Source organism: Hydra vulgaris, chromosome 02, assembly GCF_038396675.1.
Source record: "Hydra vulgaris chromosome 02, alternate assembly HydraT2T_AEP".
Classification (NCBI taxonomy): Eukaryota; Metazoa; Cnidaria; class Hydrozoa; order Anthoathecata; family Hydridae; genus Hydra; species Hydra vulgaris.
The window spans coordinates 68780036-68797500 of NC_088921.1; the positions used below are offsets into that span (position 1 = coordinate 68780036).

General features: G+C 30.7%; 1 protein-coding gene across 1 annotated transcript in view; it reads left to right on the forward strand.

The window, feature by feature from the left end:
• Positions 1-17465, forward strand: part of LOC136076591 (uncharacterized) — a 68361-nt gene that overhangs the window by 44549 nt on the left and 6347 nt on the right. Inside the window, exon 4 of the mRNA XM_065789894.1 lies at positions 12399-12687. Within this exon, the coding sequence (XP_065645966.1) occupies positions 12399-12687 (289 nt within the window). The remainder of the gene's footprint in view (positions 1-12398; positions 12688-17465) is intronic.

A 17465-nucleotide genomic window follows, 5' to 3' on the forward strand; every position in this document is an offset into this window, starting at 1 on the left:
ACTTTCCCTAATACACTATGCTTAAAAATGTCATTGAGAAGGTTATTTAATTTGAGTTTAAATACTCGAATAACCAAGTTAGGTCTATCATTTGCTGTCTGACCTGGATATAAATTTTCAGTTATCTCGCGCCATTTTGGGTTGCAAGTGAATGTAATGAAATAAAAAGATCTGGTTTACCATACTTTTTAATAATAGCCATAGCATCTTCAAAGTTTTCTTCTAAAGCTGTAGGACTTCCTACATAAGTTGATGGCAAAACTACAGCATGGTCTAACATTATGATTATTTCCAAGGTTGTTTACATGTTCGTGTAAGAAATCATGCTGCTCGTATCTCAATTTGTTTTGGTTATTTCTGATGAAACAAGGCGCTGGCCTTCAATTTTAACATACGCATCAACAGCATATTGCTGAAACAGTTTTTTACCATAAAAGAGGGAAAAAAATTGTCGAACTGAAAGTTTATAATTGTAATACTGAGATAATGTAACATGATTTCTAACCAATGTAGCACGTTCAGGGTTGTGAACCAATTGATTATGCCAACCAGCATCACCCCTCGAAAAAAAAAGAGGATAAACCATAGGATCTAAGTTGGCAGACATACTTGATATAGTTTTAAAAGGATAACCTCTTGGGTAAATAACAACTTCTATGTTCAACTTCTTTGTTCAAAATAAACGTCTATGTTCAAATGTATTTTAGACGCCTATAATATGATTATTATACATACATAATGCATTGAGACTTTGTCTAATTTACGTTTAAATCTAGTCTAATTAAAGTATATAAAGCAATTAGATTTAGTCAAGTAAACGTATATTAAACTTTTAGGTCTTGTCAATTAGTTTCTTTGATTTAGTTAATGTAATTTCAATTTATTTAAGTTTTTAAACTAATATAAAACAAAGTTACGTTATAACATTTTAACTTTATATAAGTAATAAGAGTTATAAAAGACTTGGTCTTATTTTTTATAACTATTATAATATGTTTATAAACTTTTAAACTATACTACTTATACTATACTTTTATTTTATAAAACTATATATAAAGTTATAAACTTTTATTAAACTTTTTCATATAGTGAAGATTTAGAAAAAAAACGTTTGTACACTATAATTATTTATGTTTCAATAATTAAAGAAAATGAATTGATCGAGATTTTTGCTGTGGAAATTTTATAGTAACAATTTTTATCAAATATTTTTTTAATTTAGTCTCATTAACAGAAAATAAAAGTTTATAATAAGATCGAGTTAAAGATTACTAATAAAATTAATAAATTCATAAACAAATATTTTGGATCACTGTTTCCTCATCATTTTCTGCATTCGTATCCTGATCGTCTGATTTCGTAACCTGATTTGTAACCGCAAAAAATTAGGTTAAATAGTTACATTTTAAATGTACATTCATAAATCAAAATTGGATTTAAACAGAACAACTTTACATATCGAGGATTTTCTGAATGGAAGTTTCCAAAATTTCATGTACCACCCATATTTATTTTTGACATCAAAAAATTGTAACGTCGCGACATAACATATGCAGTGGTTTTTACCTCATCTGTTCCATCGATTTTCTTTACTAAATGTAATTAAATTTAGCTAAATTGCATCTAAAATAAAAATACAAACATTTAGTTATTAAACCTCTTTATTATAGCAAAGATGAATACCTACTGTTACACAATCATGCTAGCGTTTACAAAATGAATTTAAACTGTTAATAAAACTTACAAAAAATTTCTTGCAGCAGGACTTTCATAACGAGAGACCAGCAACTCATATATTTTAAATATGTCAATGTCGCCATTAATATTTTCTAAAACATCGGAGTTTATGGATTTGTTCGCATTTAGGAAAGTAGATTGTCGCGATAAAAGTTTTTAAACTTATAAGAATTAAAAATTTATAGTCCTTTTGCTTTAAGTTATTGTAAGGAAGTGAATCTTGAAAACGCAATTAAGTCTAATTTAATTATTTAGCGAATAAAAAATAATTTTCTAATACGTTTTCAAGTCCGTTTTATATATGCCTATTTAAACCGCGTGATTTGAGCTGTTATGCGTTTCTTCTGACGAATGGCTGCATCACTATATTATAATATGATACACATTTATTAAACGTTAATCAAAAGTTTAAAATGTTGACTTGTTTTAGTCAATATTGTAAACGTTTGATCGACGTTAAATAAACGTATATATTAAAAGAGTTAAAGCGTAGACTTTACATCTATAAATGTTTACGTTTAATTAAGATCGATTAAAGGTTTACAATTTTGACTAATCTAAGTTGATATTCTCAACGTTAGGTCGGCGTATAGTAAACGTATATATAAAAAGGTTTATAATAGACATTTCAAATCAAGCGTCCATTTTAGTCAGTAATAGGTCGATAAAAGTTTTATCCATTTTTCGACCGACTTCGATATATATATATATATATATATATATATATATATATATATATATATATATATATATATATATATATATATATATATATATATATTATGCTAATTTAGTTTCTTTATATAAAAACGCTGCATTTTTTCAATTTAGAGAAATAACTATGTAATTGTTTAGAGACAAAGTTCTTCAAGTTTTATTCATCAAAAAGTTCATTATTTGTACACGAAAATTAATAAATTAATCAAAAGTTTTAAAAAAAGTTGATTTCCTTCTAGACAAAACAAGTGCAACTCGACAAAATGTTGACCTGATTGAAATGATTCCTTTGTTGTCGATCACAGCCTTGCATCTTCGAGGCATAGATTCGATCAGGTGATAAATGAAACTTTGTGGGATCGCTGCCCAGGCCTTTTGGATTTGTTCAAACAGTTGATCCTTATTACAAACACCTTCACGATTAATTCTGCAGTTGACGATCTCCCACAGGTTCTCGATAGGGTTGAGATCCGGAGATTGAGGCGGCCAATCCATCACCAATAGGTGGTTGTCTTGAAACCACTGCTTGACTACTTTTGCAGTGTGTTTCGGATCGTTGTCTTGCTGAAAAACCCATTTTATTGGCATATTCCATTCAGTATGAGGTAACATAACACCTTTCAGGATATTTTTATACATAAAACGGTCCATTATTCCATCGTTTCGATGTATTGGACCTAGACCGTTAGCAGAAAAACACCTCCAGACCATTACATTGCTACCACCATGCTTCACGGTCTTTTGGCAATAACGTAAATCGAGGCGTTTTCCGGCCGGTCAACGTACACGGCAAATGCCATCGCTCCCAATGATGTTGAACTTCGATTCATCACTAAACAGGACAGTTCGCCATTTCTGCACATTTCAGTCAATATGAGATGTAGCAAACAGGAGTCTTTTCTTCTGGTTTTTTTAGCGAAATCAGCGGTTTCTTTGCAGGGCGTCGAGAAAACAATCCGGCTTCAATAGCACGTCGTCTGATTGTTCGGTCCGATACAGGCAGCTCTAATTGCTTTTGTGTCACAACTGATGATATCCAGGGATCTTTCTTGACGGATCTGACAATCATAGAATCCTCTCTAGAAGTGGTGGAACGTGGTCTTCCACCTTTGTTATCTGCTGCCAACTTCCCCGTAGAAAGATATTTGGAACATAGTCTTGATACGGTCCATTTTTTCACGCGATATTTATCACAAATACTTGTGACATTCCACTTACGTAATCGCCAATAATTTTCTTTCTTAGTTCCAATTCAAGACTGTCGGGAGCCTTTTTTGCACTTGAAGTCATAAAAATAATAAAAATAAATAATCACGCTCCTCAAGGCTTACCGTGTTATATTTACCTTGTGATGATACAATAATGCTCTGTTGAACACGACGTCTTGGTTGGATATGGACTGTATTGATGAAACACTTGTTGTATTTAACTTCTTGTATTGATGTTCTTTGATAAAACACTTTGATAAAACTCACTTCGATAAACTGTCTTGATAATACTGACTGATTGACTTCCATATACTGACTGAATTACATGTCGATTTACATGTCTCTTATATAGTAAAATGAACCTTTGTGAACCTGTTCTGAAAGGTTCTAGATGCTTCTTTTCGATGCTTCTGGAAGCTTCTGGATGCGTCTGGATGCTTCTAAATGTTTCTGGATACTTCTGGATGCTACTGGATGCTTCCAGATGCTTCTTCTGGAAACTTCTGGAAGCTTCGGCATGCTTCAGGAAACTTCTGGAAACTTCTGGATACTTCCTTTAATTATTAAAAAACTTCCGTGACGTTGACACGGACCAGACTTAAGAAAATGAAACAAACCAAAAAAGTTGCACTTGTTTTTTCCGCTGCAAATAGGCACTTGTTAATGAAATTTTGCCTGTGTGCTGTCACCTGTCAGCTGATTGCTCATGTCATGGCATGCTATGACTACAGACTCCTGAACTGTTTGCTGTGGTAGTATACTTCGTTTCGTTTTTAAGTCGTGTAAAAGTAGGAACACTTTTTAGCATTGTTCGATGTTGGTTGCAAATGTTTTGTCCAATACTGTATATATATATATATATATATATATATATATATATATATATATATATATATATATATATATATATATATACAGTATTGGACAAAACATTTGCAACCAACATCGAACAATGCTAAAAAGTGTTCCTACTTTTACACGACTTAAAAACGAAACGAAGTATACTACCACAGCAAACAGTTCAGGAGTCTGTAGTCATAGCATGCCATGACATGAGCAATCAGCTGACAGGTGACAGCACACAGGCAAAATTTCATTAACAAGTGCCTATTTGCAGCGGAAAAAACAAGTGCAACTTTTTTGGTTTGTTTCATTTTCTTAAGTCTGGTCCGTGTCAACGTCACGGAAGTTTTTTAATAATTAAAGGAAGTATCCAGAAGTTTCCAGAAGTTTCCTGAAGCATGCCGAAGCTTCCAGAAGTTTCCAGAAGAAGCATCTGGAAGCATCCAGTAGCATCCAGAAGTATCCAGAAACATTTAGAAGCATCCAGACGCATCCAGAAGCTTCCAGAAGCATCGAAAAGAAGCATCTAGAACCTTTCAGAACAGGTTCACAAAGGTTCATTTTACTATATAAGAGACATGTAAATCGACATGTAATTCAGTCAGTATATGGAAGTCAATCAGTCAGTATTATCAAGACAGTTTATCGAAGTGAGTTTTATCAAAGTGTTTTATCAAAGAACATCAATACAAGAAGTTAAATACAACAAGTGTTTCATCAATACAGTCCATATCCAACCAAGACGTCGTGTTCAACAGAGCATTATTGTATCATCACAAGGTAAATATAACACGGTAAGCCTTGAGGAGCGTGATTATTTATTTTTATTATTTTTATGACTTCAAGTGCAAAAAAGGCTCCCGACAGTCTTGAATTGGAACTAAGAAAGAAAATTATTGGCGATTACGTAAGTGGAATGTCACAAGTATTTGTGATAAATATCGCGTGAAAAAATGGACCGTATCAAGACTATGTTCCAAATATCTTTCTACGGGGAAGTTGGCAGCAGATAACAAAGGTGGAAGACCACGTTCCACCACTTCTAGAGAGGATTCTATGATTGTCAGATCCGTCAAGAAAGATCCCTGGATATCATCAGTTGTGACACAAAAGCAATTAGAGCTGCCTGTATCGGACCGAACAATCAGACGACGTGCTATTGAAGCCGGATTGTTTTCTCGACGCCCTGCAAAGAAACCGCTGATTTCGCTAAAAAAACCAGAAGAAAAGACTCCTGTTTGCTACATCTCATATTGACTGAAATGTGCAGAAATGGCGAACTGTCCTGTTTAGTGATGAATCGAAGTTCAACATCATTGGGAGCGATGGCATTTGCCGTGTACGTTGACCGGCCGGAAAACGCCTCGATTTACGTTATTGCCAAAAGACCGTGAAGCATGGTGGTAGCAATGTAATGGTCTGGAGGTGTTTTTCTGCTAACGGTCTAGGTCCAATACATCGAAACGATGGAATAATGGACCGTTTTATGTATAAAAATATCCTGAAAGGTGTTATGTTACCTCATACTGAATGGAATATGCCAATAAAATGGGTTTTTCAGCAAGACAACGATCCGAAACACACTGCAAAAGTAGTCAAGCAGTGGTTTCAAGACAACCACCTATTGGTGATGGATTGGCCGCCTCAATCTCCGGATCTCAACCCTATCGAGAACCTGTGGGAGATCGTCAACTGCAGAATTAATCGTGAAGGTGTTTGTAATAAGGATCAACTGTTTGAACAAATCCAAAAGGCCTGGGCAGCGATCCCACAAAGTTTCATTTATCACCTGATCGAATCTATGCCTCGAAGATGCAAGGCTGTGATCGACAACAAAGGATTCGCCACGAAATATTGATAGCGAAATACAGCTTGGTCAACATTTTGTCGAGTTGCACTTGTTTTGTCTAGAAGGAAATCAACTTTTTTTAAAACTTTTGATTAATTTATTAATTTTCGTGTACAAATAATGAACTTTTTGATGAATGAAACTTGAAGAACTTTGTCTCTAAACAATTACATAGTTATTTCTCTAAATTGAAAAAATGCAGCGTTTTTATATAAAGAAACTAAATTGGCATAATATATATATATATATATATATATATATATATATATATATATATATATATATATATATATATATATATATATATATATATATATATATCGAAGTCGGTCGAAAAATGGATAAAACTTTTATCGACCTATTACTGACTAAAATGGACGCTTGATTTGAAATGTCTATTATAAACTTTTTTATATATACGTTTACTATACGCCGACCTAACGTTGAGAATATCAACTTAGATTAGTCAAAATTGTAAACCTTTAATCGATCTTAATTAAACGTAAACATTTATATATATATATATATATTTATATATATATATATATATTTAAATATAGATATATATATATATATTTATATGTATATAAATATATATCTATATATCTATATTTATATAAATATATATTTATATATATATATATATATATATATATATATATATGTATATATGTATGTATATAAATATATATATATATATATATATATATATATATATATATATATATATATATATATATATATATTTTCTTAATGCTCTACCAGCCAGAAATCTATACAATCGATTATTTTGATTGTAGCATAACATATATATATATATATATATATATACATATATATATATATATATATATATATATATATATATATATATATATATATATATATATATATATATATATATATATATATATATATATATATATATATATATATATATATATATACGCTCTGTTCTTTAAGAGCATTTGGCAATCTATTTGTAGTTTATTTGTTCAAATTAAGTGAAGTTTTGTCTTTATAGTGCTACAATAAAAACACCTGTAGAATGAGAACGACTACATATAGTTTGATAAAAATTGGTGCAAACGTAGCATATGGTCATACTAAACTCTGAATAAAAATTTAGTCAGATTAGTTTACTCGTTTTGAATTTACGGCAGTTTTAATTTATATTTTGTTAGTTTTTTGCTACTTATATCTCAAAAAGTTAGCGATTACTTTGATATTTGGTTACTATTTTCAAAACTATGATTACACGAGTGTTTTTATTTAAAACACCAACAATTTTTGTTATAATACTTTTTTTGCTGCAACTTTTATGTTCATTTTATAGACCAAAATTTTGATTTGTTATTTAAAGCGTGATTTGACTTGGCTTATGCATTGTGTGAAAGTTTTAGTATTTTCTAGTCTATAAACTACAGTCAAAATGTATAAAAATGTTAAAAAATGGTTGAAATCTTTTTATAAGGATACCAAAATGAAAAAAGTCTATAAGTTTAGATAAGAAAACTTAAATAATTGACCAATAAAATGTTTGAAAAGCCAGTCAGAAATAATTTTATGAAAAGGAGAATAGTCCTTTAAATAGCTGTAAAGATCTTTTAGAAATCCGTCATCAAATAAAAGCTTCTCGAAGTTGTCAATAAGTATGAAAAGTGTCTTTAATTTAAATAACTATTTCCTTTAAAGGAAAGAATTATGTAACGCTATTTCCTTTTAATTTAGTTATTTATTTCCTTAATTTTTATCTTTAGTAATAAATAATGTTTTAGGTATTGTAACGGATTGTTATCCATTATAAATTCAGGCTAATTTTTGTAAAAGCAATATGTTGACTTAGTAAAGTTGAGTTGCCAAATCAAACAAAGGTAATTTACTAACGATAAAATTGTTAAAACGATAAAAAGTTTATCGTTTTAACAATTTTCTTGTTAAGCTGTCTTAATCATTTTCTCAGACAAAGTGCTTTCTTTGTCTGAAAAAATGATTAAGACAGCTTACTGTTTATCAAGCAGATCAAATAAGCCGATCGTGCGAGAAATATTAGATCGAATATGCCGATTGTACGAGATAAATGACTCGAATCGTGTAAAATAAAAATGCGAAGGAAACAAGAGGAGAGGGAAATTATGCTCCGTCCTTTGTTTAATTTCAAATTAATAGAAGTGACACATGAAACAAGAAGCACGATGTGTTATTGCCTAATAGGCCAAATTTGTTGTTCTAAGCTTCAAAAAAACATCTCCTTGAAGTGCAAATCACTATTGAGACAGAACCAAATGTACGTTGCAGCACATGCCTTTGCCCTTTAAGAAAAGGTTTTCCTTACCAATGCTTCACAAATGCAGTTCAGGAAAAACATTCAATCTTTAGCAAAAAGCAGCATGCCAGAGCAGCCAAACAAAATACATCTCGAGTTATTTCCTATCAAAAATTATCCCCAAAAGAAACTATTCCAATTGCTAAAGCATCTGGCAAGCCTCCACTTACAATTACCCCAGTTAAACATTTACACTTAAATAATATTTACATATATATTTAAATAAAATTTTTAATAAGAAGGAACAAGATTCAAGGTTTCTTGAAATATATTTTCAACAAGTTTCCAATTACTTTAAAAAAAATGATTTGAAAATTTTAAACAAATTTTAAGAGAAAAATTTTATATAAAGATAAACATGTATGTTCTGGTTTCAGGAGAAAGACGTGCCAAGCCACTATCAAGCGCTCTAAAAATTGATCACTCTAGCTTTTGTAAATGTAAAATAAAATACGGATCAAACAACGGATTAAAGAAACTGGTTGGAAATGTGAACAAAACATCAAGCAGCCAGATTATAGAGCAAAACTTTTGAAAGAAATTCTTAAGAGCAGGTCAACACCTGAGTGATTTCTTTGCCTGCAGTGACTTAAAAATTATAGAGGAAAAAAGAGATTATGGTACAGTTTGAGTTGTTCACTCTAATGATTTATCTAGTCTTTTGAATCATTTTATTCAATCACGCAAAATTTCTAGTAGACATTTTGTTAAGCTTGAAATTAATGGTGGTAAAGGTTTTCTCAAACTTTGTCTTTGCATTGCTGATACTGTGTTAGTGGTTGATACCAGCTTACCCCCTTAAACACAACCTGTAATTCAAAAGACTGGCAAGACACTGGAGTGAAGAGATAAATTCTTGTTGGGGTAGCAGAGGTTTTGCCAGAAACTCACTCTAACATTGAAAAAATCTGGGCACTGATTAATTCAAATGGAATGGAAATAATTTTGGTATGCGATATGAAAGTTGCAAATATAACTTGTAGTATTCAAACCCATTCAAGTGTGTACCCTTGCTCATGGTGTTACGTCAAATCCTGTGAACACTGGGCTCAATCAAATCTTACCTCAAGTCTTCTCATTAATCTGACGGTGTTGTTGCTTTTGCAAAGTTGTTTTGCGATGTCCTTCTAAAGCCAATCATCAAATGGCTTGGCAATGATCTGATTTTAGAAATAGTTTCGCTGATAGAGTTGCACCTCTCTATAGGAATTGATGATCATCTTTCTAAGATAATTAAAACTGCTTGAACAGAAGCTATTATTTCATATGTGGAGGAGGGGAAGTAATTGAAATGAGTGCAGAAAGCTTATTGAAAATGTGAATTTATTCTATCAATTTTTTGATTCAAACTCGGTTCCTAATTATTTTCACACAATTAAAGCATTCAAAAGTTTCAATTTAGTTGTAAAAGATTTATCCTCCAGTCGGATTTGGCTGAATTAATTAAAAATTTCAAAAAGGTGTTATATAATGATAACTGCTGCAAGCGTTGCACCCAACATTCTTCTACCACATCAAAGGTATTATCAGTCGTATAGGATCCCCCTTGGGGCCCAATATTGAACGAACTGTCGAAACTGCTTATCAAGACTTTAATAAACATTGGTCAAGGTATAAACGATACTCATCAATAATCATCCATAGTACAAAGAAAGATTGCTATGCTGCCTAATTGATCTGAACAATAAACATATTTAAAGAATTTGATCTGAGCAATAAGCATATTTTAAGAACTGCAAAATATTTTGATTGATTAGATTAGGCTGCAGAAAATCATAGCTTACGGTTTGTAATGATCTTTTTAACCATTTTAATCCTTAATTGCCGTTAGTAGATACGAATTTAAATATTGCATGTAAAAATTAAAAGGAGTATTTATTTGAAAAATTATACAAAGCTTTATTTTAAATAAATTTCTTGTAGAGAAATTCAAAGACAATATTATGCAATTTAATCAGATGCTACTTGATTGTAAGATAATGTAAAAATAAAGGTTTATATAGTTAATTTTTCACTTCATTTTAAACTCAATGTATTCAAGAAGGTTTTAAGGGCCGATAAAAAATCATTTAACAGAAACGTTTTTTTTACCGACCGATAGTCTTTTTGCCAGGTTTCGCACTTTTTTTAGTGCTTATTTTTGTATTTTTGAAGTAGTTTATACTTAAGGAAATGTTGAGATGTTTACGTTTTACATAAACCAGTTTAAACCACACTATAAATAGCAAATTAACATTTTTGCCTATAGAATGCAGTTGATAAATGTAGCAATAAAATATTAAAAAATAAAAGCTGTTGATATTACATAATAGAACACTTATGTAACCTTTATTTTGAAAATAATAATTGAATATCATTGTAATCGTTGACGTTTTAAGGTCTAACTAGGAAAAAACTAGCAAAATATAAGCTAAAACTAAATTTTTAATGAGTAAACCAATCCTAGCAAAGTTTTACCTGTGTTTGATATGGCAATATGCTACATTTGCACTAACTTTCATCAAATTGTATGCAGTGGTCCTCATTCTACAGGTGTTTATATTGTTGCACTATAAACTCAAATTTTCACTTAATTTGAACATTTAAATTAGCGGACAAAATAAAATATTTCAAAATTTGCTTCTCAGGGTAGCTTGTTGTGTACGCTATAACCCCATATAAGTGGGGTTGTTTTAGATCAGCTTGGTTAGTATTATCAGGATCCGTGCTTACTATTTGAAAAACATTTTATATCTAATATTATAATTATAGGGAAAGACGGGGCAAGAAGGTGAACGTTTTGAAAGGCCTGAGTTATAGCATAACTATAAGACATGAAGCAATAATACTTTGTCAGTATGTTTATGTTATCTTTATTATTAACTGTCTGCATAAATTTTCTGTAAATAAAGTTTAAAATAAAAAGTTCATAAGTTTGTCATTTGGTCACGTTACAGGGCAAGATGACTATCTATGCAATTTATACCTCAAATTTATAAAATTTTAAAAATTACCAACTACTCTTACTAATGCAACACAAAAAACACGCGTTGCATTAAAAATGATCCTTAAAAAGCTATACCTAAAGGACACCATCGATTATGAATAACCGAAACCGAGGTATTTTTTTAAGCGCAAAAAGTAAACTTATGCATATAAAATTTTGTTAAAAGAACCAAATAGCGTTTTACAAGATGTAAATATGGTTTCGTTTTCACCCATTTTTAAGTTTTTTTGTTAAGTTGCTATATAAAAAGCCATCTTGCCTCATTTCTCATTTTGCCCTGTTTTTCCCTATATCATATAAACCCCACTTTTTCTTATTATTATTGGCACTTCACGGCCTGTTGTAAGTGAAGTAGTGAATAGAAATCTATTTGAGCTGCAGATAATAATAAAGTCATTTGGATTCTATGACAAAAATTTTTTCCATGAAAAACTTTTTCCCTATACAGGACATCTGTTCATTATCCTTTAAATTTTATAAAACAACACAGTAGAATTTACCTCTAGTAATTTTTATCTGTTTTTTCCTTAAAGCTCTTACTGCCGCACATGTTCATAACAAGTGATTAGACGGTTTTAATGGTACGTCTAATTGCAAAATGTTGTTTAAGAATTGAGTGTAAAAAATATGTATTGAATAATTTATAGACAAAACAGTCTAATAATAGTTATACAGAAAAGGGTTTAAATCACTGTTATTTTTTTTTAAATATTTTTAGCATTGTTCATTTAGAACTTAAAGTTTTGTTGCTGAAATACAGCAGACCAGGTTATTCGGATATTTCAGTTACAACTTTTACCCATGAAGCAGTTTTAGCATCAAAAAATAAAGCTGGCGCTATATGTTTGTTAACATTTAACGATGCTAGTTTTGTAAGTAGCAATGCTGGTGGTCAGGCTTTTTCTTACTTTGTACCACCGGAGGCTGGAATCTACTCATTTATAATTGAATGTTCACACGGTTGCGCGTTATATATATCGACAGTTGGTAAACAAGACAGACGAGTCTATCTGATTACTAGGTAAATAATTTTTTCAAATTTTTAAAGTGAGAACATTGAAAAAAATACATAATTTGAAATATATGTTGCTTAAATTTAAATTTTGTGCATACACTCCTTCTTGCTCATATACACCCTTATTGCTCACTTCATACAAACTCTTATTCCTCACTCTCGATTTTTTTTTATATATATAAAAGTTGTTTATGGTATTGTATTGATCTTGAAAAAAAAACAAATTTTCAATTAATCCTATTATAGTCCAAATGTATCCTTTGTATTATAAGATTCTTTCAAGTAAATATCTTTTTTTTTACGGAGTTGAGTTATTAATAAATTAAATTTTATATTACTGTTAAAAAAAGTAAAATTTTGCATTAATTATATAAAAATTACAATTCTTGGAAGAAGGACAGACCAAGTATATTACAGGATTACCTTAAGTAACATCGTATGTATACTATCAGAAATTTAATAATAGAGTTTATATAAAAATAATGTTAATAAAATTATTATAACTTGCTATTAAATCCCGAAACATGTTTTTTCAAACTGTTTAATCACAAGCAGAAGTTACTTTTTTTTACTATAAACTATACTTTACCCAATTTTATATAACCTGTACTTCCTTTTCTTTCTCTTGTCAAAACTATAATCAGCTAAGGTTTTAGGTTAAGGGTGATGAAGTCATAAAAGGTGGCAAATAAATTATTTCAAAAATGTTGCTATTTCACGTTTGAAAAAATGTGTTTAAGTAAAACGTTTTCTTTTATGTTGTATGTAAATTAAAAATTTCAATGCAATGTATTATTTTTCAATATGATTTTTTTTTATTTTCTGTTTAATTTACCAGTAAACTTTTAACTTTATCTTGGGCAGCCGAAAAAATTATACACAAAGGGCGGCAATAAGATTAAGGAAGGGACTGACTATTGCTGTATGTTTAAATATCTTTTTTGGATTATAATTAATTTAATTTGAGGTCCGCTTAGAAGGGTGGCAAACTGAAGCTTAAAAACAACTAAAATTGAAAAGGTCATTTTTAATTTCAGAAATAAAGTTAAGAAGGCTCTATTGATTTGATTTAAGAATACATGTTTGAGTGTAATGACGCCGATGTATAAGCTTTACGTTTACTTTAGCTATATTGGCACAATGTTTAGGACTTACATATAAAAGTGCTTTGTTTTAGATGATAGTCCTGTGAGATTAACATTCCTGACAACTTCACACGTCCCATTGACTAATCATATTGTTTTATATCCTCTGGACAGTTTATTGTCACACGGTTTTATTTCAGTTTCATCTTTCACCAGCTCAAACCAATTTTGATCCACATAAATAATACACATATGTAATCATACCAATTTATTATCGATTTGTCATAGTAAGAACTTACATCAGTTTTGTATTCATAACTTTTCATACCAGAGTTTTTAATGTCTTTCTCAGTTGATAATATAAATTTTTGACTTGATCCTTAAGTATGGTTGGATTTACCAAAAATTCCATTTCTCTAAAATAAAGACAAGGCTGTAATGAAGAAAACCAATAATCAGAAAACAAATTGAAGTTCAAGTGTTAAACCAAAAGTTTCTGTAAGTTTCAGTACACAATAGGATCAGATGGGTTTTACATTTTTATTTGCAGCGCAAGAATATATATAACAAAAACATATATGAAACCTGAAGCACCAGATCAAACAAAGTTTTTATAACCCTATTTTGTGGGTTTTTTAGGATAATACTGTCTTATACCAACTATGTTTGCTTTTAAGTAGAATAATCAGTTGTCAATGAATAGTTTAACATGTTTCTGGTTTGATTACAATTATTTTTAAAATGGTCCATTAGCTGTACCTTAATCAATTTTTAATTTTATTTACACCACTCTGTAACATCGTTACATTGGTGTTTTCAAACGTTTTTAAAAAATTTCATAACTAATAAGTGATAAATAAAACAGTATAAGGACATACAAAACTTCAGCAATAAAACTTTTTCTAACCATTATCCAGCCGAAAAATTAAAAATAAATAAATTAAGACAAAAGTGAGATAATTGTGTAAGTTATCAATCACAAAAAATTGCCTTAGGTTTTATTAAAAATAAAGGAATATAAATAAGTATTTAGGGCTAATCATTAAGTATCAAGAAAAACATGAAACAAAAATGGAAAACATTTTGTAGAAAAAGCCAACTTAAATGTAATCATTTTATACGATTTATTTAACCATGAGCGAGACTAGGTTTTTCAAACCGAGACGAGACCAAGACGAGAAGTTAGTACTTCTCGTAAGACCGAGAACGAGACGAGACGAGGAATTTAACAATTTTTGAAAACAAATTTATTAAAATCCTAGTAAAAAAAAAAATGTAAACATGGTTTTGACAAATAGACACAAATGATATTTGTCAAATGTAAACAACTTTTTCAAATATTAATTCAGAATTTTTTTGCCAAACTTTTCCAACAAGACAATGTTTCCTCTGAATAAGATAATTTGTTCTACTTTTTTGTGGTGTAAGTTGTGTCTGGATGATTGGACGACATTTCCACCTGAGCTAAAAACTCTCACTGATTTAGTTGAACTTGCTGGAATAGCTAAAATTTGTCTTGCTAATGAAGAGAGTTCTGGCAATATTTTTGAATGTAATTTTCACCAATCAAGAATCGGAAAGTCTTTTTTGGCATCAGGGAAATATTCATACTGGCACATTTCGCTCAAAATAGGATTCAGTTCAGATGTTGGCTCTTGTGTTTAAAGTCTGACGTTTAACTTGCGCTTCAGTTTTGAATTAGGGGACAAATCTGCTGAAAGGACACTGGCAACAGGTTGGCACTCAACATTATCCTTAACCTGTGAGGCTAACCATTCTTTTGTTGTTTGAAATTTTTTGAAGAGCTTCAAGTGAAGTCCCTTTAAAGCAGGATTTAAGTAGTTTGCTGCAGCACTCAATAAGTTTCCAGTGTGACAAAGAGGAAATCTTTTCTCAATGCAGCTTTTCAAGTTTTTTGCATACAAGACACCGTAGCCATTTTTTCCACCCGTCTCAATAAATTGATCAATTTTGTCATGGATTAAATAAAGAGAACCGGCGACAGTGTTAATTGTTGGAATAGACTCAGCCGACCACGTTTCTGTAGCTTCTTTAAGTGGTACCAAAATTTTTACTGCTCCCTCGATTGATTTTCACTGTGATGCACTGATGGTCTAAGCTGATAATTGCACTCTTTAGATGTAGGACAGAAGCCATGCAATCCAGTTCACTATTCCATCTTGTGTCAGCAGATTGGCGTAACTGTCTTAAATTGATTCCTTGAGCGTCTGATTCTGATTCAAGCAACTCAGCTGCAACTGTTGACTGGTGAGTTAAAGAAGCCAATTCTTTGCATGTTTGCAACGCATCATCTATTCCAGCAGTCATTCCAAATGAGTCTCAAACTGCACATTGCAAAATATGATTGTTGCACAAGAATTGGTTAAGACGCTTTGACAATTAAACTGCAAGTTTCATGTTTCTTGCCTGGTCGTTCAGGCAGTATATTGGCAAATTCGCAGGCAAATTTAGTTCTTCTAAGAAAGAATCCAGCTTTCCTTCAAATAAGATACCTGTGTTTCTGCCTGGGAACTGTTGGACATGGGGTGTCCAGTGATGTAGTCTCCAATTTTCGTCAATAGCATGAAAAGTCCAAGAGATGTAGCTGTCCTGAGCTCCAGAAGTCCAAAGGTCAGAAGTTAAATGCAGGACTTTTTAGATTTGGCGTAATATCCGTTATTATGCTCTTCATTCCAGCTCGAACTTCTCTTGATCGAATCGAAAGCTATCTTGAATATGTTGTTCTGTGATGAAGGCTCAGTTTAGGGTTTGCAATGTCAAACAGTTTCTTGAAACCTCTTCCTTCGACAGCTGAAAAGGATGCCAGATCAGTGCAAAAGTAATCCAGCATTGCAGAGTCAAACTGTTTTTGAATGGAATTGTCTTTGTCATATTTGGACTTTGTTTCAAGCATTTCGACCATGGTTCGTTGTTTCTTCTTAGGAGGAGGAAGAAGAAAGTCGTCAGTTTTTTCAGAATACTCAACGTAATATTGGCTGTTTTTTTTTTCGAGGTGACGATGAAGTCCGCTTGTGTTTCCATATTTTTTTTTCAAAGACTTTTTGCACGCCTTGCATTCAGCACCGTCACTTGTTTTTTGAAAATATCTCCAGATTTTGTTTTTTTTTGGTGACATTTTTGATCGTTGAAATGAGGCAAGAATATTTCTTTTCAATATGAACAATATGTGTCATATTGAATTCCACTGGTAAACTAATGAAATTAAGTCGAAAGTGCACCATTATATACAAAAAGTTTTTGTATTTAAAATCTAATTAAAAATATTTAAAATCTAATTAAAATTTTTTAATTAGATTTAAAAAAAAAATCTAAATAAAAAACTAATTAAAAATCTAATTAAAAATTTAATTTGTTTTTGTCAAAAACAAATTAAATTTTTAATTAGATTTATTAAAATCACGGAGTCAAAATATTAATTAATTAAAAAAACAAATTATTAGGCATTTTGTAAATTATAATAATTTTTAATTTGTAAAATAATAAAATATTTAAGTCTCGTTCTACTTCTCGCGAGAATTTTCTATTTCTCGTTTCTCACGAGAAGTCCCATTTTTCACGAGAAACGAGAACGAGACGAGATCTCGCTCATGGTTAGATTTATTTAATTCAAAACCTTCTAAATTATTTTCAAAAAAGACGATTGAAATTGTATATTATATCGAAGTCCATGATAAGTAA